This window comes from Saccopteryx leptura, chromosome 2 (assembly GCF_036850995.1).
Source record: "Saccopteryx leptura isolate mSacLep1 chromosome 2, mSacLep1_pri_phased_curated, whole genome shotgun sequence".
Lineage (NCBI taxonomy): Eukaryota > Metazoa > Chordata > Mammalia > Chiroptera > Emballonuridae > Saccopteryx > Saccopteryx leptura.
Genome location: NC_089504.1, coordinates 217388648 through 217410277, shown reverse-complemented (window position 1 = coordinate 217410277; position 21630 = coordinate 217388648). Strand labels below are relative to the sequence as shown.

The following is a 21630-nucleotide window of genomic DNA, read 5'->3' as shown; positions in this document are numbered from 1 at the left end:
AATGAACACAATCTTTATACCAATGCAGTTTTATTTTCTTCTTTTTCCAAGTGAGAGGAGAGGAGACAGAGAAGCAGTTTCCTTCCTGCATGCTCCCTGACAGGAATCCACCTGGCAACCCCCGTCTGGAGCAGATGCTCTGCCCATCTGGGGCCATGCTTGCAACTGAGCTATTTTTAGCACCTGAGGCAGAGGTTCCATGGAGCCATCCTCAGTGCCCGGGGCCAATGTGTTCTAGCCAATCAAGCCATGGCCACAGGAGGGGAAGAGAGAGAGAGGAAGAGAGAGAGAACAGGGAGGGGAAGGGATGGAGAAGCAGATGGTCACTTCTTATGTGTGCCGTGACTGGGAATCAAACCCAGGACATTCATACACTAGGACAACACTCGACCACTGAGCCAACTGGCCAGGACCATCCAGTGCAGTTTTAAAATATAAGTTTTCATTTTTTATGGAAGAAAGTGTTCATGAAAGTCATAATGCAGCCTCCAGGAGGGTGTCCCTGCCCAGGTGGCCTGGAGCCCAAGAGGCTGTAGAGACCCAGACAAGTGTGGAGAAGGCCCTAGTGAGGGGCCAGAAAACTACCCTGAATTTTTTCTGGGGCCAGTTCTAACTGATTGGTTGGGTCTAGCTGGAGAGCTGAGGTGAGAAGTAGAAGAGGCCCATATAGATGTGCAGTGTTGTCGGCCCTGGACGCAGTGGGCAGTGGGGGCGCTGCACCAACTCTGCCATCCCAGTGAAGGCCCCTGGGGAAGCAGTGGCAAATACCTGTCCCTGGAGAGGAGCTCTGCTCCTGCCCCCTTGTATACATGGCCCTGCCTCCTCACATCCACAGGCTTCTCTCCTCCCAGTCTTCTTGGTCCTGTGACATCCAGCAGGCCGATCAGTGGCCAGCATCAAGCTCCACCTTGAGCACACATTCTGGGAAAGTGCTCTGTCCCCTAGAGGCTGGTGGAATCATCTGAGGCCTGCCAGAGCCAAGCCCTGTGTCTGTGTCCTGGTTCTGCAGCCCCCCAGCAGGACCCCCATGCTTGAGGTCTCAGAATCCTCATTTATTACTGGGTGACGAGAGTTGCTTGGATGATGGCCACACTATATGTCAATAGTCACTACTTGAGGTCTACCTGGGGGCCTCTTGCTTGTGGGCGGCATCTGGTGGGCTTTGCTCAGATTTTTTGGCTCAGACACCCCATCTGAGAGTGGTTGTGTTCCAGCAGGTGACGTAATGAGGCTCATGGAAGGGACATTATCCCTGGTGACAGGGGTAACAGCCCCAGCTCTCATCACAGAAACAACAACCCTTGACCTGGAGACCCCTGCCTTGTCACCCAGCCCCAGGCACCCATGGGGCACCCCTGCAGAAGGCCAGGCCCAGACCCCAAGGCCCCCGCCCCAGAGAGGGGACAATGGCATAGTTGGGCAGCACAGGAACAGCACAGGGCAAGGCATGGAGGACAAGGCACCCAGCGAGACTCCAGGTCTGGGGACAGGCCAGTGGACGACCAGCACAACTTCCGAGCCAACCCACAGCTCCCTTCCTGGGGCCGCGGGTAGCCTGTTGGATCCCCCTGGATGGTTGCTAAGAAATTCTACCACAAAGCCATATACCACCCCGGATGAGAGCCCCACTAGCCACGTGTGGCACGCCAGCCTCCCCACGTGGGACACACCACCAGCACCTCTGGACCCCACATGGCCACAGAACACAGACTCTGAATCCTCCAGCGCCTCAGACTTGCCCTTGGCCTCCACCCCTGTGTCTCTGAAGACCTCGGCTTGTGGTAAGTGCCTGGAATGGTACGTCCTGGGGAACTGTGGAACCATGTGGTCAGAGTGAGTTCCAATGGCAAAGGCTCATACAACTGTCGAGTCAAAGACCTTCTAGGAACACTCAGGTGGATTTCTCCTTTTAAGGCTTGACACACCAGGCTACAGAGCAGCCCTGTCCCTGGGTGGCTGACTTCTGGTCTAGTTACGACCAGAACTTAGTCTCTGCATTCTTTCCAGCTCTTCCTCCCCCTCCTGAAGCCTCCTGTTTGCCAACAGCTGGGACAGGAATTCAGACATCTGGAGGAGACTGTGGGGCACATGTATCACCATAAGCACTGGGGCACAGCCCCCAGAGTGCTGGGCCTCCCAACATTTCTGCACCTCCTCAGCTGTGCTGACCCTGATTGTGCTGACCCCAGCAGCTCCACGTTCTACATTACATGTTGAGGGGTTAGTCATCAACAAGGTCCTTGGGTGACAGCTCGGGAGACAGGCAACAGCTCTGTGCAGGAGATGGTCACGCAGTGCCTGCTCCCATGGGGGAAACCATGTTGACATCTCTTTGAGCTCTCTGGATTGCATCCACGTAGAACTAGCTGTTAAATGCATTTCCTTTGCTGAGCTGTTCAGGCTCCAAGACTAAAATTGTTAAGCCCATGTAAATCAGTACTGCTGAGTGTGCCGGGGTCCTCCTATAAGAATGGCTCTAGCTACCAGCTGACTCCTTGGAAAGTCTGCCCAGGAGTTGAAGGGAACAGTGCCTCTGGAGGAGCTGCCCACACCTGGTCAAGAGGCCTTGGTTTGGGAAAGCCCAGGGAGTTCAGAGGCAGACATGAAACTGAAAGGTCAGGGGTGCTGTCCAAGGACTGTGTACCCATGGGCTCTGCTTGCAGCAAGGGGATGTCACAGGACTTCTCTGGGCTAGTGTCCCCTGAGGACGTCTTATGATCTGAGGAGTACATTTGATTTTAGCACTGGATGAATCTTCTCTTTTCCTCTCTGCTCAGAATGTTTGTTTTTAATCTCAGCATTTAATTCCTCTTCCCAGTTCCCTCCCCCATCAGAAGGGTCATGGTCTCCAACCTGACTAGCACCAGCTTTCGTGTGGCGTGGGTGGCAGATCTCACCCTGCACCCCACGTTCCTGCTCTCTCTGATGTCCACACGGAGCCACACTGTGCGCCTGGAGACCCAGAACACAAGTCTGCAGCTGTGGGGCCTGGAGCCCGGGGTCTTGCACCTGGTTGAGATAGTGGCCAAAGCATGTGGGAAAGAAAGTTCCAGGATACACCTGAAAGTGAGAACAGGTAATGGGGTTCAGAAACGTTCATCACCATTTGTTCTTAAAGGGAAGGAAAATGCATGAAAAAACATTTTCGGTGGGTTAAGGCTTGAAAGAGCTGGATGTATTTGTGGACTACTGGGTTTCCCTTTGCTTCTCAAATGTAGAAATATCTGTCTCATTTTATACTTGACTGGCATGGGACAGCCAGACAGAAGATGGCTCACTTCAGGAAAAAGTGTTGGGTAATGGTGGGCAAAGAGGTGGAGTGGCAAAGCGTTCTGGGCTCTTCCCACAAGGTCGGAGATGCTTGCTTACCTGGGTCCTCCATGCAGGAAGGTGGGGGTGGTGCAGGTCTGCGGAATATCACTTGTTCCTTTTGGCCACTCTCACACTCTGTAGACCTGGATTTGGTTTTCAGGAAGAATGACGATAGAGAGTTGGACACACAGAGTGTCCGTGAATGTCCCCTACCGCCCTGAGCCTGGGGCTGCAGAGTAAAAGGGATGGCAACAGAATTGAGCAAATCACATGTAGACTCTGAGTAGGTACAGCTGATTGGTGACCACAGTTACCTATGCAGATAAAATTCCCCTTTTTCTCCTCATTAGCATTTTTCACCCAGATAGTTTCTTGAATGTCTAACTTATCTGAACATCCATACAGGGGAACCAGGTGTTGCTGGTTAGTCCTCAAATCTCGAGTGGCTGTCCGGGGTTGATGGCAGTGGTTCTCAAAGGTGGGGTGCACACTCCTTGGGAAGTGCTTAACGTAACCTACAGGGATGCAGTCAGAAAAGCTGAGAATTTTTGTTTATTTGTTTTAAAGTCCTAATTAGCTATGGACTGGAAAATACAGGAGTTAGGTGATGTTTCTGTGCAAATTCATGGGAGCTGGAAAGGAGAGGTCACTGTCAGCTGGACAGTCAGGCAGGGCGACCCTGAGTCAGCATCGATCTGGCCTCTGAAGGTCTTGCCCACTGGAGGGAGGAGCTGCTGGTGCCTGAGGCGTATCCACCTCTGCTCTCCCCTGTGCACCTGTCCCACTCCTGACACTTTTATTATTTTTTTTAATAGACTTAATAAATTTTTATTAATGTTAATGGGATGACATTAATAATTCAGGGTACATATATTCAAAGAAAACATGTCTAGGTTATCTTGTCATTAAATTATGTTGCATAGCCCTGGCCGGTTGGCTCAGCGGTAGAGCGTCGGCCTAGCGTGCGGAGGACCCGGGTTCGATTCCCGGCCAGGGCACATAGGAGAAGCGCCCATTTGCTTCTCCACCCCTCCGCCGCGCTTTCCTCTCTGTCTCTCTCTTCCCCTCCCGCAGCCAAGGCTCCATTGGAGCAAAGATGGCCCGGGCGCTGGGCATGGCTCTGTGGCCTCTGCCTCAGGCGCTAGAGTGGCTCTGGTCGCAATATGGCGACGCCCAGGATGGGCAGAGCATCGCCCCCTGGGGGGCAGAGCACCGCCCCTGGTGGGCGTGCCGGGTGGATCCCAGTCGGGCGCATGCGGGAGTCTGTCTGACTGTCACTCCCTGTTTCCAGCTTCAGAAAAATGAAAAAAAAAAAAAAAAAAGAAAAAAAAAAATTATGTTGCATACCCCTCGCCCAGAGTCAGATTGTCCTCTGTCACCCTCTATCTAGTTTTCTCTGTGCCCCTCCCCCTCCCCCTAAATCTCTCCCTCCTTCCCTCCTGCGTCCTCCCTCCCCCCACCCCTGGTAACCACCACACTCTTGTCCATGTCTCTTAGTCTTGTTTTTATGTTCCACCAATGTATGGAATCATGTAGTTCTTGTTTTTTTCTGATTTACTTATTTCACTCCGTATAATGTTATCAAGATCCCACCATTTTGCTATAAATGATCTAATGTCATCATTTCTTATGGCTGAGTAGTATTCCATAGTGTATATGTGCCACATCTTCTTTATCCAATCTTCTATTGAAGGGCTTTTTGGTTGTTTCCATGTCTTGGCCACTGTGAACAGTGCTGCTATGAACATGGGGCTACATGTGTCTTTACGTATCAATGATTCTGAGGTTTTGGGGTATATACCCAGTAGAGGGATTGCTGGGTCATAAGGTAGTTCTATTTGCAGTTTTTTGAGGAACCACCATACTTTCCTCCATAGTGGTTGTACTACTTTACATTCCCACCAACGGTGAATGAGGGTTCCTTTTTCTCCACAGCCTCTCCAACATTTGTTATTACCCGTCTTGTTGATAATAGCTAATCTAACAGGGGTGAGGTGGTATCTCATTGTAGTCTTGATCTGCATTTCTCTAATAACTAATGAAGCTGAGCATCTTTTCATATATCTGTTGGCCATTTGTATTTCTTCCTGGGAGAAGTGTCTGTTCATGTCCTCTTCCCATTTTTTTATTGGATTGTTTGTTTGTTTGTTGTTGAGTTTTATGAGTTCTTTGTAAATTTTGGATATTAGGCCCTTATCTGAGCTGTCGTTTGAAAATATCAGTTCCCATTTAGTTGGCTGTCTGTTTATTTTGATATCAGTTTCTCTTGCTGAGCAAAAACTTTTAATTCTGATGTAGTCCCATTCATTTATCTTTGCCTTCACTTCTCTTGCCATTGGAGTCAAGTTCATAAAATGTTCTTTAAAACCCAGATCCATGAGTTTAGTACCTATGTCTTCTTCTATGTACTTTATTGTTTCAGATCTTATATTTAGGTCTTTGATCCATTTTGAATTAATTTTAGTACACGGGGACAGGCTGTAATCGAGTTTCATCCTTTTGCATGTGGCTTTCCAGTTCTCCCAACACCATTTGTTGAAGAGGCTTTCTTTTCTCCATTTTGTGTTGTTGGCCCCTTTATCAAAGATTATTTGACCATATATATGTGGTTTTATTTCTGGGTTTACTTCTATTCTGTTCCATTGGTCTGAGTGTCTATTTTTCTGCCAATACCATGCAGTTTTGATTATTGTGGCCCTATAATATAGTTTAAAGTCAGGTATTGTAATGCCCCCAGCTTCATTCTTTTTCCTTAGGATTGCTTTGGCTATTCGGGGTTTTTTATAGTTCCATATAAATCTGATGATTTTTTGTTCCATTTCTTTAAAAAATGTCATAGGAATTTTGATGGGAATTGCATTAAATTTATATATTACTTTGGGTAATATGGCCATTTTAATTATATTTATTCTTCCTATCCAAGAACAAGGAATATTTTTCCATCTCATTGTGTCTTTTTCTATTTCTCTTAGCAATGCCTTGTAGTTTTCTTTATATAGGTCCTTTATATTCTTTGTTATGTTTATTCCTAGGTATTTTATTTTTTTTGTTGCAATCGTGAAGGGGATTATTTTTTTGAGTTCATTTTCTAATATTTCATTGTTGGCATATAGAAAGGCTATGGACTTCTGTATGTTAATTTTGTATCCTGCGACCTTACTGTATTGGTTTATTGTTTCTAGTAATCTTTTTGTGGAGTCCTTTGGGTTTTCGATGTATAGGATCATATCATCAGCAAAAAGTGATACCTTTACTTCTTCTTTTCCGATATGGATGCCTTTTATTTCTTTGTCTTGTCTGATTGCTCTGGCCAGAACTTCTAGCACCACGTTAAATAAGAGTGGAGAGAGTGGACACCCCTGTCATGTTCCTGATTTAAGGTGGAAAGTCCTCAGTTTTACGCCATTTAATATGATGTTGGCTGATGGTTTATCATATATGGCCTTTATTATGTTGAGATATTTTCCTTCTATACCCATTTTGTTGAGAGTCTTAAACATAAAATTGTGTTGTATTTTATCAAAAGCCTTTTCTGCATCTATTGATAAGATCATGTGGTTTTTGTTCTTTGTTTTGTTGATATGGTGTATTACGTTAACTGTTTTACGTATGTTGAACCATCCTTGAGATTCTGGGATGAATCCCACTTGATCATGATGTATTATTTTTTTAATATGTTGTTGTATTCGATTTGCCAGTATTTTGTTTAGTATTTTAGCATCTGTATTCATTAGAGATATTGGTCTGTAGTTTTCTTTCTTTGTGCCCTCCTTGCCAGGTTTTGGTATGAGGGTTATGTTGGCCTCATAAAATGTGTTTGGAAGTATTGCTTCTTCTTCAATTTTTTGGAAGACTTTGAGTAGAATAGGAACCAAGTCTTCTTTGAATGTTTGATAGAATTCACTAGTATAACCATCTGGGCCTGGACTTTTATTTTTGGGGAGGTTTTTAATAGTTTTTTCTATTTCCTCCCTGCTGATTGGTCTGTTTAGGCTTTCTGCTTCTTCATGACTCAGTCTAGGAAGGTTGTATTGTTCTAGGAATTTATCCATTTCTTCTAGATTGTTGTATTTGGTGGCATATAGTTTTTCATAGTATTCTACAATAATTCTTTGTATATCTATGATGTCTGTGGTGATCTCTCCTTTTTCATTTTGGATTTTATTTATTTGAGTCCTGTGTCTTTTTTCCTTGGTGAGTCTTGCCAAGGGTTTGTCGATTTTGTTGATCTTTTCAAAGAACCAGCTCCTTGTTTTATTGATTTTTTCTATAGTTTTTCTGTTCTCTATTTCGTTTATTTCTGCTCTGATTTTTATTATCTCCTTTCTTCGGCTGGTTTTGGGTTGTCTTTGTTCTTCTTTTTCTAGTTCCTTAAGGTGTGAAGTTAAGTGGTTTACTTCGGCTCTCTCTTGCTTGTTCATATAGGCCTGAAGTGATATGAACTTTCCTCTTATTACTGCTTTTGCTGCATCCCAGAGATTCTGATATGTCGTATTTTCATTTTCATTTGTCTGTATATATCTTTTGATCTCTGCGCTTATTTCTTCTTTGACCCATTCATTTTTTAGAAGTATGTTGTTTAGTTTCCACAATTTTGTGGGGTTTTCCCCCTTTTTTTTACAGTTGAATTCTAGTTTCAAGGCTTTATGATCAGAAAATATGCTTGGCACAATTTCAATGTTTTTAAATTTGCTGATATTGTCTTTGTGGCCCAACATATGGTCAATTCTTGAGAATGTTCCATGTACACTGGAGAAAAATGTATTCTCTTTCACTTTGGGATGAAATGTCCTGTAGATGTCTATCATATCCAGTTGTTCTAGTATTTCATTTAAGGCCACTATATCTTTATTGATTCTCTGTTTCGATGACCGATCTAGAGCCATCAGCGGTGTATTGAGGTCTCCAAGTATGATTGTATTTTTGTCAGTTTTTGTTTTAAGGTCAATAAGTAGCTGTCTTATATATTTTGGTGCTCCTTGGTTTGGTGCATATATATTAAGGATTGTTATGTCTTCTTGATTCAGTGTCCCCTTAATCATTATGAAATGACCATTTTTGTCTCTGAGTACTTTTTCTGTCTTGTAGTCAGCATTATTAGATATGAGTATTGCTACACCTGCTTTTTTTTGGGTGTTGTTTGCTTGGAGTATTGTTTTCCAGCCTTTTACTTTGAATTTGTTTTTATCCTTGTTGCTTAGATGAGTTTCTTGTAGGCAGCATATAGTTGGATTTTCTTTTTTAATCCATTCTGCTACTCTGTGTCTTTTTATTGGTAAGTTTAATCCATTTACATTTAGTGTAATTATTGACACTTGTGGGTTCCCTATTGCCATTTTATAAATTGCTTTCTGTTAGTTTTGTATCTTGTTTTATTCTTCTCTTTTGTTTTTCTATCGTTTGTTTTTGTTTGTTTGTATTCCATACTTCTTTCCTCTGTTGCTACCTTTTTTAAGTCAAGTGTTTTTGTGGTGGTTTTTTCAAGGGTGGTTACCATTAAGTAATGAAAAGGGTACCTACCATATTCATTGTAGTACCCTTTCTTGTGAGTATTTCTGCACTTCATCGTCCTTTGCTACTATTAATCTTCATCCTTTCTCCCCTTTGTTTTTTCTTTTGTTGTCACAGTTTAAGTTTGGTTTTATTGTTTTCTTGGTGGAGCTGTTACTTGTGGTTATGTTTTCTTTTGTTCTTTGAATCTGGTTGGAAAACCCCCTTTAGTATTTCCTGGAGTGGGGGCTTTCTGATGATAAATTCTCTCATCTTTTCTGTATTTGTGAATATTTTTATATCTCCTTCATACTTGAAGGATAGCTTTGATGGGTATAGTATTCTTGGCTGAAAGTTCCTCTCTTTCAGGGCTTTAAATATTGGGGTCCACTCTCTTCTAGCTTGTAGAGTTTCTGCTGAGAAATCTGATGATAATCTAATAGGCCTTCCTTTATATGTTGTATTCTTCTTTTCCCTGGCTGCCTTGAGAATTTTTTCTTTGTCATTGGTTTGTGTCATCTTCATTATGATGTGCCTTGGAGTGGGTTTGTTGTGGTTAAGAAAACTTGGTGTTCTGTTTGCTTCTTGAATTTGAGGCTTTAATTCTTTCCATAGGCTTGGGAAGTTCTCATCTATTATTTGTTTGAGTATATTCTCCATTCCATTTTCTTTCTCTTCTTCCTCTGATATACCTATTATTCTTATGTTATTCTTTCTGATGGAGTCAGACAATTCCTGTAGGGCTTTCTCGTTTTTTATTATTTTTGAGTCTCTTTCTTCTTCTCTCTGTTGTGCCTCAAGTTGCTTGTCTTCTATTTCACTGATCCTGTCTTCTATCTGGGCTGTTCTATTAGCTAAGCTTGTTACCTCGTTTTTCAGCTCTTGAATTGAGTTTTTCATTTCTGTTTGATTTGTTTTTATAGTTTCAATTTCCTTGGTAATATATTCTTTGTGATCGTTGAGTTGTTTTCTGATTTCCCTAAATTGCCTTTCTGTGTTTTCTTGTATATCTCTGAGTATTTTTAAGATTTCTATTTTAAATTCTCTGTCATTTGGCTCCAAGGCTTCCAATATGTTAAGTCTTTTCTCCACAGATTTTTCCACATCTATTTGTGTTACCTCTCTGTCTTTTGTATCCATAATGTTCGATTTCCTTTTTCTTATTGGCATCTGAAGGTGGTCTTGATGATAGTGTTAATTGGAATTAATAAAAAAAAAAAAGAAAAAAAAAGAAAAAAGGAAAACAGTCCACAAAAAAAAAAAAAAAGTAATAATTTATTATTTCCCCCTTTTTTCTTTCTTCTCTTCCCCCCCTCTCACCTCCTTAGGGAAATATCGTGATGACCTGTGAATTATATTATGCTAAATGGAACAAAAACTGCCTATAATGGAGGGCCTAATTTGGGGTGAAGAGTTCAAGGGGCAAAAAAGGGAGTAGGGACCTACTAAATACAAAAAAAAAAAAAGGGGGGGGGAGAAAATCTTAGACAAGCATAAAATGATTTGCTTGTAAGTGATGGTCGACTAAGAGATATAATGAGAGGGATGAGAGGGAAACAGAAAAAAGGAGAGAAAAAACAATAATTAAAAAATAAAAATAAAAATAATAAGTAAAAATCTGTTGTATTAAGTAGAGCGAAGACTAAATACAATGGAGACTTTGGGTTGGGAGGAATGCTAGTGAGTTAAAAAGCAATGTAAGAAGTGCCCAAAATGCCACAAAAACAAACAAATAGAGGAAAACCAAGAACAAAAGCAGAAGAAGAAGAAGAAAAAAGAACAACAACAGAAAAAAACCCACAAAAACTTGAGTCCCAAATTAAATAATTTGTTCGTGATTGAGGCTTAAATGGGAGGAAAAGTAAAAGGAGAAAAGAAGAAATGAATAGAAAGGAAAAAATAAGAGTAAGAGAGAAACGAAGGAAGAAAAAAAGGAAAGGAACAAAAAAAAAACAAAAGGGGAGAGAGTGAGAGTTAAGGGTTTTGGAGTGTAACCCTAAAGGAGAGTTAGGATGAAGAAAAGAAATAAAATGTAACACTCATGGGTAGTGTAGTTCAAGAAAAGGGTAGCATAAGATGGGCAGAGAGTAAAAGGACCGAGGTGGAAGAAATAGAAATAATAATAAAGGCAATAAGATAGAAGAAAGAAACAACAACAACAAAGAATTAGTGGAACAAGTTATAAAGTCTGTGGATTTTTCTTGATTTTGAGAGGTTAACTTCTTCCTTTTTTCTTTTCTCCCCCTCTTCCTGGTCAGTGACTCTGTACCCCAGGTTCTGCCCCTGTGTCACTCTTAGGTAGGAATTTGCAGTTGATGGGATTCTATGGCAATGTCATATAATTGGCTGTAGTCTCGCTGGTAGTCAAGGCTTGTTGGCGTTTGCAAAGTCCAACAATGAGAGAGTTTGCTTTCCTGGAGTCTCTTTCCTAGTCTCCCCTTCCTGAATTAGCAGCCTGGTGATCCAGCTATGAGGCTGCCACTGCTTCTGACTGGGGAGTAAGAGGCTCAAAGAGCTGGGAAATCCCCACTCTATCCTCACTCAGCGCAAGGCTCTGGGTAAGGCTCTGGTAGTCAGAGCCTCCAGCGTAATCAGGTGGGGCTGGGAGTCAATTGTTGTCAAGGTGACTGTTCAGCGCCTATCATTCAGTTGGACCACTCAACCCAGGCTTTCCACACTTGGTAGCCTGTTTTGGCTGGGAAGAAGAAGCACTAGTCGCTGTTTGCTTTATGGATCTTAATATCTGCCAAGTCCCTCTTGTTAGGTATATCCCTGAATATGGAGGCTCTGTCAATCAGAAGTTGCCCCCACCCCTTTAGCGAAAGGCACTGAAAAATATCACGCCTCTTGTTTTGGATCGCTGAACTGGGAGAGATCTTATCAATTAGAGCCCCATGGGTGCGTAGATTTCGTGGGTTAAGCTAATTTCATTGATTGGATCCGCAGCTGTGCTCCAGAAAGTATTTCAGGCTGGCTGCGCTCCCCCCAGCGCTTGATTGTTAGCTTGAATGGCTGGGTGAGGTGCCCCGCCCACGGAGAGAATCTCCTGACTAAGAAAGACAGCCTTGGCGCTCCTCCTGGACTGCGGCTCGGGCGCGTGCATGCGCGTGCGGTTTCTCGGCACGCCAGTGGCCGGGGACCGCGGCACGGGGCGCGCGCGGGGTTTCTCAGGGTATGCTGGGGCGGCTGCCAGTGCCCAGGCTGCGGTCCCCGAGTGTGGGCGGGCAGCTGCACGTGTGGGTTGACTCACCACAGGTGTGCTCTCTCCTCAGCAACAGTCCTTTTGCTTTCAGTGTGTGTGTGGAACTCCGGAATGCTCCGAGGATAAATTTTTCTGTTTCTAGTTGATAAATTTGTTGAGATTTTGGGGAGATCTGTCGGACGCGCTGCTCACGGCGCCATTTCCATGACGTCACTCCCCTGACACTTTTAGATCAGGCTGCACACTCCAGCTGTCCTGAGTTCGGACTGGAGGCCCTCAGATGCAGCAGGCAGTGATCCAGGGGCATAGAGCTTGGGCTGATGCTGGAATGCATAGTGGGACAGTGTTGTGATTTGTCTTACGTCGGGGGCAAGCAGGTCCTGGGGGAACGACTCCCAGCTCCCAATGGGAGAGCCCTGTCTTCCTTTGTTGCCCAGAAGGCCTGGACCATAGCAGGGGCTTCACAGATGTCTGGTGAAGGGCTGAATGGGAAGTGAGACACCTGCCAAGCTGGGAGTGGGATGCAACCAGGCAACGTTCCTGGACCAGCTCTGTACCACACATCCTAGAAGTCATAAGCAGAGGAAGGGGCTGGCCAGTGCAGACACAGGGGCTGCCCTTTAACTGCAGAACAGCAGCGCTGTTGAGGAGGAGACAGAACTGACCACCAGGACCTCTGAGCAGAGGCATGGCAAGGCCACCCACGTCCTGGCTTGCCAGAGACACCCAGTGCACACAACAGACTAGTAATGCCTCCTTTCCCTCTCAAAGCTGTACCTACGAGCTGATAAATTACCTGGACATGCTACGCACAGGGAGGAAAAGCTACAGGGGCTCCAGAAGGTCCCTGGGCTCCAGAAGGTTCTCCTTCTGTGCCCAGGCTTTGTCCCAGTGTCCTCCAGGATGGTGGGCTGTGTCTGGGTGTGTCGGGCACTGTTCCTTCCTTATAGAGTCCTAGTCAGCTTCAATTTGATGTCCTTCCTAGCCAACATAAAAATACTACTATTATGATAGAAGTGATCATCTGTTCCTTAACATATTGTTGTTCCAAACATATTTACTCTCTATCCTGCAGCTGCCCAGAAGCTCATTGGGAAAGTCAAAATAGCAAACGTCAGCTATTCAGAATCCTTCCACAATGGCAGCAGCAGGGAGACCCGGGATTTCCTAGAGCTATTCTTTAGGATGGTAAGTTGGCGGCATTGTCCTTGTTTCCTTGAAGGGTGGGAAGGAGGCTGGCAGATAGAATCCTAGCTGCGGCCAAGCAGCACTTCGACCTGTAGGTGCTGCAGACTCCTCTTTCCTGAAGGAAGCTGAGACACCCCGCCCCGGTGTGGAGCCTGAGTTCCCTGGGTCTGCCACTAGCAGACTCGGCAGTATATGGGAGACACAGCTCTCTCTCTGCTGAGTCCTTGCCTCACACTGTTTACTGTTCCATGAAACATTATTGAGTTGGACCCCTTGAAGCAGAAAGCCTCTCCTCTTGCCTTAAAAAGAACACTTAAAACAATTGAAATCTATTTCGCACTCCATGAAACTCAGCGTTTTATAATGCATAGTTCAGTGGTTCGGACTGTGTTGTAGTCACAAAATTGTGCAAAAATCACCACCTTCAAATTCCAGAACATTTCATCATCTCCCCCAAAATTCTTCCCATTAGTAATCACTTCCCATTCCCCTTCTCCCTGCCCTTGGCCACCCCTAACGTGCTTTATGTCCCTATGGATTTTCCCATTCTGGACATTTCATAGAAATGGAATCATACTATGTGTGATCTTTTGTGTCTGAATTATTTCACTGAGCATAATGTCTTCAAGGTTCATCTATGTTGTAGCAGTATCAGAACTTCATTCCTTTTAATGGCTGAATAATATTCCTCCATGGGGAAGGACCACATTTTCTTTATGCATTCACTCATTGACAGACAGTTGTTTTTTTTATTTATTTTTTATTTTTTACAGAGACAGAGAGAGAGTCAGAGAGAGGGATAGACAGGGACAGACAGGAACAGAGAGAGATTAGAAGCATCAATCATTAGTTTTTCATTGCGACACCTTAGTTGTTCATTGACTGCTTTCTCATATGTGCCTTGACTGTGGGCCTTCAGCAGACTGAGTAACCACTTGCTTGAGCCAGCGACCTTGGGTTCAAGCTGGTGAACTTGGCTCAAACCAGATGAGCCCGCACTCAAGCAGGCTACCTTGGGGTCCTCCGCATCCCAGTCCGATGCTCCATCCACTGTACCACTGCCTGGTCAGGCGACAGACAGTTTTTGACTACTGAGACTAGTGCTTCCATAACCCCCTACCTTAAAAAATTATTTTTTTTTACTCTTTCTTGCTCATTCTTTGAGATGGTATATTGTTACATTTAGTCAGGGTAACAATTTCAATATTCCTTTTGATGGAGGTTAGATCACCCTTTGATGAATAAAGGACATACTTATAATCATGACCTAGTAATCTTATTTGCACAGGGGAAATCTCATATATTTTATTTTATTTTTTAATTGAATTTATTGGGGGTGACAGTGATTTATAAAATCATGTAAGTTTCAGGTGCACAATTCTGTAATACATCACCTGCAGTATTGTGTGTTCACTGCCCTTGTGTATTTTAGCTTTTCGTTATTCTGGTAGTTTAAGACACAGAATGGCAAGAGTTTGGCAGCGCCCCCTAGTGGTGGAGTGTGATGACATGGGGATGCCTTAGCAATGAAGGTGGCCTCGCCTTTGAATCTGCTCAACCCTGTCAACATTACTTCGTGATAAACAGTCACACCACTTCTAGAAACTGTTCAATCGAGGCTCCTCAGGACCTGAGATTTCACATTATTTTTCCTGGGATCTCCAGCTTCTGGTGCAATGCATGGGTTCCAGAGTAGTTGATGGTCTGACTCATTTGTGTATCTGTCTTCTTTAGAGTTAGTGATAGTTACACATAAATGACAAAATCAGTCCACATCTCTCTAGTGAGCATACAAGGGAGCTCAATTTCCACCCCAACTGTCTTGATTAATCTTTTCTCTTTCAACCATTTCCTCTTTTGCTTATTTTCAGGGCAGTTTGTTTGTTTGTTTGTCTAGAATTTCAGGATAGCAAGTAACTGTGCCACTAACCTCATAGGTGTGACTTTAAAACAAATTCTGGGAAGTTGTGGGTTAATGCAGTATCTTGTTCTTTGTAACTTGCTAGCAAGGAGCCTGGAACTTGGTTTGAGATTAGTTTGAAAAGCAACTGAAGGTGGCATTAATCCAAGACTGTGACAGATCCCAGTTAGGAGGTCCCAGAAGAGCAAAAGAGACACAAAGGAAGAGAGGGAGGGAGAGATGGATAGATGAATGGATGGATGGATGGATGGATGGATGGATAGATAGATAGATAGATAGATAGATAGATAGATAGACAGACAGATGTTAGGTAAGAGCTGACTGTTCAAATGATAATAATGCCAGCCGTGCGACTGTAGGAAGCTCCTGGTCTCTCTGGGCCTGTGTTGCCTCTGATGGGTGACAATAGACTTGGCTTGGTTGACTGTCCCAAGGCTGGGAAGGAAATTCCATGCTCTGCGCACTGCATACAGTGCAGAGGAGGATGAGGTTATCTCCTTGACAGCAAAGCCTGGAGGTGCACTTCTCCATAGAAGGTTTCCATTGTATGGATTCCTTAGAGCTCATTACTACATCAGGGGTCTTCCTGAGCATTTCAGCCATGATGGGCTAGAATGGAATGCTACCGTGTGTGGTATAATGTGCTCTCCAAAGTGTAGAATAAAAACAAGGCTTTCAGAGGCAGGAACAGCCTGTTCCAGTAGGGGTGTTCATGAAGAAACAGTTTCTAGAGAGGTGGGGAGGAAGATAGAGGAGAAATGTGTCATATCAGGAATAACAGGATTGTTGTAAAAAAAAAACAAAATGAGAGAGGAGGTGTCCCTCCTGTGACCACTCATTCAGTCCCTGGCCCCCGTGACTCTGAGCTGAAGGAAGCAGATCCTAAGTGCCATTGCAAGTCCACTACCAAGTGATAAGCCCCTCGGGTAGGGCGTTTGCACCCAGCCCTGTACAGACCAGCTGGTCAGGAGCGAACAGGGCTCTTCTCAGTGTCTCAGAGCCGCAGGCACTGGGACTGGGCTGAGCACGGACCTGTGGCTTTGACCTCTATGCCAAGGCCAGCCTTGCTGCTGGCTGGAATCTCAGGGGGAGCCACCTAAGGACAAGTCCCTGTTTCCTCTCAGGCAGCTCTTCTCACCAGCTCTGTTTCCCTATAGGTGCGGGACTCCTTGTCACCAGCCATGCGTCAGCACCTGGACACTGGTGGGGTGCAGGTAGAAGTGACCCGCATCGCCAATGACAGTGTTGTGGTGGAGTTTAACCTACTGATCATCGCGGACTTGGATGTCCAGGAGGTGTCTGCTGCATTCCTCGCTGCCTTTCAGAATGCCTCTCTGCTGGAGGTGGTCGGAAGGGACACCTTCATATGGGGTACGTGGAGGTCGGGCCTGAGGGGGGCTTGCCAGGTCTGGAACAAGAGGCAGCGAGAGCCCAGCTACTGCCTTTGTTTTGGAAAGATGCCCCTCCATGTGCTTCCTCTTAAGGGCTTCCCTATGTTAGATGAAAATGGGGAACTGATAGGACCCTCCTCTCGCTTATTTCTACTACTTTTTTTTGGTTTGTTTTTTTGTTTTTTAAGTTGTAGAGGTTGAAAAGATCTTCCCATAAACCTGCAAAGATTCCCAGGGTGCTGCTCCCTCATCGCAGGCTGCATCCTGCCCCCTCCTCCGCTGCCCATTTCCGTGGGCCAAGGGCAGATACGTGCCTCCCTGCTGCTCGGCTTCCTCCCAAGCACAGTTGCCAAGGAGATCCTAGTGAAAATGATTGAAAAGAAAAGCAGGAAGAAATGGCAACCTAGAGTCTTTTCTCATATTGTCTTAGTCAGCTTGAGCTGTCATAACAAAATACCACAGGCTGGTGGCTTAAACGATAGACATTTATCTCATAGTTCTAGAGTCTGGAAGTCCAAGATCAAGGTGCCAGCTGATTTGGTTTCTGAGGAGAGTCCGCTTCCTGATGTGTGTCCTCGCAAGGAGAGCTCCTTGGTGTCTCTTCTTAGGAGGACATCAATCCCTGGCCCTGCTCTTATGACCTCATTTAACCCTAATTACCTCCTGAAGGCCCCATCTCCAAACACTGTCACATTGGGGGGGAGGAGGGCTGGGCTTCAACAGATGAACTTTCAGGGGGTACAACTCATCCCATAGCCTATATCCTGCTTGAAAAATATATGATAAAAGGCTTCTAGTGTATAAAAAAAGTCAAAGACAACATAGATAAATATTTTCCTGATTTTTTGGAATGAGAAGGGTTTTCCAGGTTTAAAAGCAGAAGGAAAACCAGCCAACAGAAGAAAAGCCTGGACTGTTTGACTACATCAGAATGTGGATCTCTTATGTCAAACAACCTAAAGCCAACAATAAACCAAAATATAATTACTTCAAAAGTTTGATGAAGATTTATACCCTGAATATATAATGTGATCCCCTGCACTGATAATAAGATACTAAGAACCTGATAGATAAATGCAGAAAAGTCTCAAACGGACAATACGCAAAAGAAGAAACACATATGACTAACAAAGATTCAATAACCAAAGGCATTCTCACTAAAGGAGTAGCACCTCTTCCCTGTCTAAGAGCAATTTTTAAAATAGTAATACTGATAAACGTGTATTAAAGGCAGGAATAGAATTAGCTCATGCTTCCTGGAAATCAGTTTGACAGTATCTGTCAAGAGCTTTAAGAATGTCCCCCCTCCACTTTGACTTCAGAGTGTTGCATCTGGAACTCCATCCTAAGAAAGTAGGTAGGTCACAGCTGGGACCATAGTTTATACACAAAGATATTTATAAAGAAACTTCCCTGTTTCTTTAAAAGGAAAAGTTTAAAAATCGCCCACCGTCCCAAAACAGGGGAAATGTTCTGTAAATTGTGGTATGGCTGTGCCACAGACTGTCAGGCAATGATTGAAAATGAGTTCTGCTGAGACAGACAACCTACCTGAGAAAGGATAAGGGAAGAAAGCGCGGACTCACATCTGTGCACAGAACATGGTTTCAGCTGTGTGGTTGTCTGTATTATAAAGGACTAGGGTGAACTACGTAACCGGGCGAACACTGTTATATCTGGGAGGTTATCTCAGGGGTGGATCTCGTGTTCTTTGCTAGGCTGTTCTGGTTTCTGTCTGTTTTCATCAGTAAACCTGTTAATTACTGTTACTAAGATAAGGGACTGAACATAGGAATGAAAAGCAGGTGGGCTGAGGTCCAGGGGTTGGGTGGCTCCTGCTCACCTCCTGGCTGCTCTGGTGTGACATTACTCTGCCCAGCCCCGGGACCAGGAATCTCCTTCCAGAACAGCCATCCCTGTCTCCAGAACTCTTTAGAACTGGCTGTTTTTGCTGTCATTTGATAGTTTTCAACCTTCTCTGAGAGGCACTTTCCCCAAGGCTGTCTGGAAACTGCTGGCACGGATACCCCTCCCACCACAACCCTCCAGCCCCCTGAGAAGTTCTCCCGTTTTGTTCCCTAAATGTCACACAGATTACGATGAGTGTGAGATGAGGGAGGACGACTGTGAACCCGGCGCGTCCTGTCGCAACACCCTTGGGTCTTTCACTTGCGGCTGTGTGGGGGGTGCCCCTGACCTTCCTGCAGAATATTTTGGAAGACCCTGTGAAGGTAATATCCTCCTGGTCCTTTTTCTGGAATACTGTTGGATCATCTCTTCTTTTAAAAGAAACAAAGCGCTTTTTTTCCCAACGAGGTCAGTCTATTTTTATATCCTAAGCAAGTTTCCAAATGTGTGTGTACACACATGTACCTGTGTGAGTGGATATGTGTACATGCATGGGTGCATATGTGCACGAGCGTGTACATGCATGTGTGTATGCGCATGTATACATGTATATGTATATACATGCATGTGTGTATGCACACACATGTGTGCATGCTGTCCCTTCGCATTCTCCCATAAATCTCCAGCCTTCTGGATGGTGCCTCATATCCCCAAATGCTTTTTCTCTTGAACCAGATGAGAAAACACACACACGAACTGAGGTGTTTTCTCTCAAATGCTAAAAGATGGTCTTGCAAAATGTACAGCTTATGGGACAAGCAACACATGTGAAACATTTCTATTCAGCACCTCTTGCCACTCGACACTTTCCCCATTCAATGGGGCCTTGGAGGGTTCAGCATTGACTCAGAGATGATGCCTGCCATCCAGGGATTTGTGGTCAAGTGGTGGGAGACAGACGTTTATACGAGTAAACACAGTGTCACAGGGAATTCGGAATGTACTCTGGTTGAGGCAGAAGCAGCTTCACGTGTACGGTCAGGAAGGGCTTCCTGGAGAGGTGTCTCACAGCTGGTCTGAGAAGATGACTCAGCACTGGGCAGAGGGCGTTGTGGTGGAACCGGCTGTGGTGGGTGGGGACAATGGTGAGAACAGAGCTGTTGAAGGCGGGCATGGTCCAGGCACGCAGCTGGGCTGGCTGCCAAGTGGGTGACCTCAGGAGATGGGAGGGAGAGAGTGGGAGGCGGGCTGCCAAGAGTGCTGTATAAGCCCAGCTGAGCAGGCTGCAAACACCCGGGGCAGTGATTTGTACTGCACCCTGGAGGCAAAGGAGTTAGGGGAGGCAGCAGAGTGCTGGGAGAGTCCCCCACCTTGAGACAAGAGAAGGCAGGTGCCAGGTGACAGGCACTGAACTACAGAGGAGTGCCCAGGGGCGGGCCAAGATGCATCATGGGTCTGCTTCATGCAGACCAGAGAGGGGGCCTGGGGAGAATGGTGGACACCTTTGAGGAGCCTCTTCATTATTCTTGGGGGTGAAACCAAGTGTGCTTTAGGAGAAGCAGGAGGCTTGAGCAGGAGCAAGAGACTCAAGGATCCTGAGAGTAAACATCATTAAATTATCTTAGAGCCAGGACTTGGGGACTCTCAAGGAAATAGCTTGTCCCAAGTCCACAGGCTTGGCACATGCCCAGCACTAGCCTGGGTAAGGCTGGGAGGGCAGAGTCCCTCGATTCCCTGGCTCACAGGGACCCATAGGGAACCAAGCCAAGCCCAGCTGCCTGGACTAGCAGAAACGTGCAACACATGTGTGTGTGGCTGTGGCTGGGATGTGCAAATCCCAGGTGTGTGCTTCTGCAGGGTGCAGGGTGGTTCCCGTCTGCTCTTCACTGCTTGGCCCTCTGTGCTGGCCTCACTGTCCAAGCTCACACACCAGTTCCCAAACACAGACCCACACTTGGCTTTTGTCTCCTCATGCCTTACAGGTGACTCTTCTGGCAACACAACCCAGGCCCCTGGGTCTTCTCTGGCTCCCGGCCGAGAGCAGCCCCCCACCCCAGCAGAAACTAGGGCTGCTTCTGTGCAAGGTGACAGCCCAGTGCCCCAGGACCTGCCCCAGAGGCTGAACCTAACTGGGGCAGTCAGGGTGCTCTGCGAAATCGAGAAGGTGGCCATCGCCATTGAGAGGCGCTTCCTGCAGCAGGAGTCCATCCCTGAGTCCTCCCTGTACCTGGGGCACCCGTCCTGCAATGTAAGCGACAGCAACAGCACACACGTGTTCCTGGTGGCCGGATGGAGCGAGTGTGGAACCCTCGTGCAAAATGTGAGTCCAGCAGGGGATGTCCGAGCTGTTTGGGCCTGGATATGGGAAGGGCCCGCACCTGACCTGGGGACCAGGAAGGACTCAGCGCCTCGAGGTCTCTGATTTTAAATGAAGGACCCGGCAAAGAAGCCAGGATAGGGCTGCGTTCTCACTGGAGATTGGCCTAGACCAAGGGTAGTCAACCTTTTTATACCTACCGCCTACTTTTGTATCTCTGTTAGTCGTAAAATTTTCTAACCGCCCACCAGTTCTACAGTAATGGTGATTTATAAAGTAGGGAAGTAACTTTACTTTATAAATTTATAAAGCAGAGTTATAGCAAATTAAAGCATATAATAATAATTACTTACCAAGTACTTTATGCCAGATTTTCGCTGTTTGGCAGAATAAATTTTTATAAAACAACTTACCATAGTTAAATCTATCTTTTTATTTATACTTTGGTTGCTCTGCTACCGCCCACCATGAAAGCTGGAGCGCCCACTAGTGGGCAGTAGGGACCAGGTTGACTACCACTGGGTTATACCCTAGAACCAGGGACCTGAGAGTCCCTCCCTGCAGGGATTCTGGTGCAAAAGACCTGGGGTAGGTCTGAGAGTCAGGGTTCAAAATATCCTCTCGGTGACTGTGATGCACAGGCAGAGCCAGTGGGAGAGGAAAAGGGGCAGGAAAGCCCAAGCCTGTGTGTGAACGTGAACATCGTGTGTGTGTGTGAGAGAGAACATGAATGTGTGTATGTGTGAGTGAGTATGCCATGTGTGTGTGGGGGGGTGTTGGTGGAGGTTGGGCATGGGCAGAACTGTCCAGCTCCTGCCTGTGATGCTCCTGTAGGCTGTTCCCAAGGGTGAGTCTGCCACCGCGTGGGCGAGGGGGCCCAGAGTCGAGGCTGCAGCTCGCTCCCCTGGTTTCTCTGAGGTACACAAGCCCCTGGGTTAGCAGTTACATTTAGTCGGGCTTG

At 45.5% G+C, this 21630-nt stretch overlaps 1 protein-coding gene across 5 annotated transcripts in view; it reads left to right on the top strand.

Annotated features, from left to right (window-relative positions):
* The window catches only part of UMODL1 (uromodulin like 1), a 64979-nt gene that overhangs the window by 31359 nt on the left and 11990 nt on the right, over nt 1–21630 (top strand). For 4 of the 5 annotated variants that reach the window (XM_066370126.1, XM_066370125.1, XM_066370124.1 and 1 more), the window contains 6 exons: nt 1215–1781; nt 2819–3076; nt 13080–13192; nt 16271–16484; nt 18598–18735; nt 20335–20672. In XM_066370126.1, the coding sequence (XP_066226223.1) occupies nt 1215–1781; nt 2819–3076; nt 13080–13192; nt 16271–16484; nt 18598–18735; nt 20335–20672 (1628 nt within the window). The remainder of the gene's footprint in view (nt 1–1214; nt 1782–2818; nt 3077–13079; nt 13193–16270; nt 16485–18597; nt 18736–20334; nt 20673–21630) is intronic. The other variant, XM_066370122.1, reaches the window with a different exon arrangement.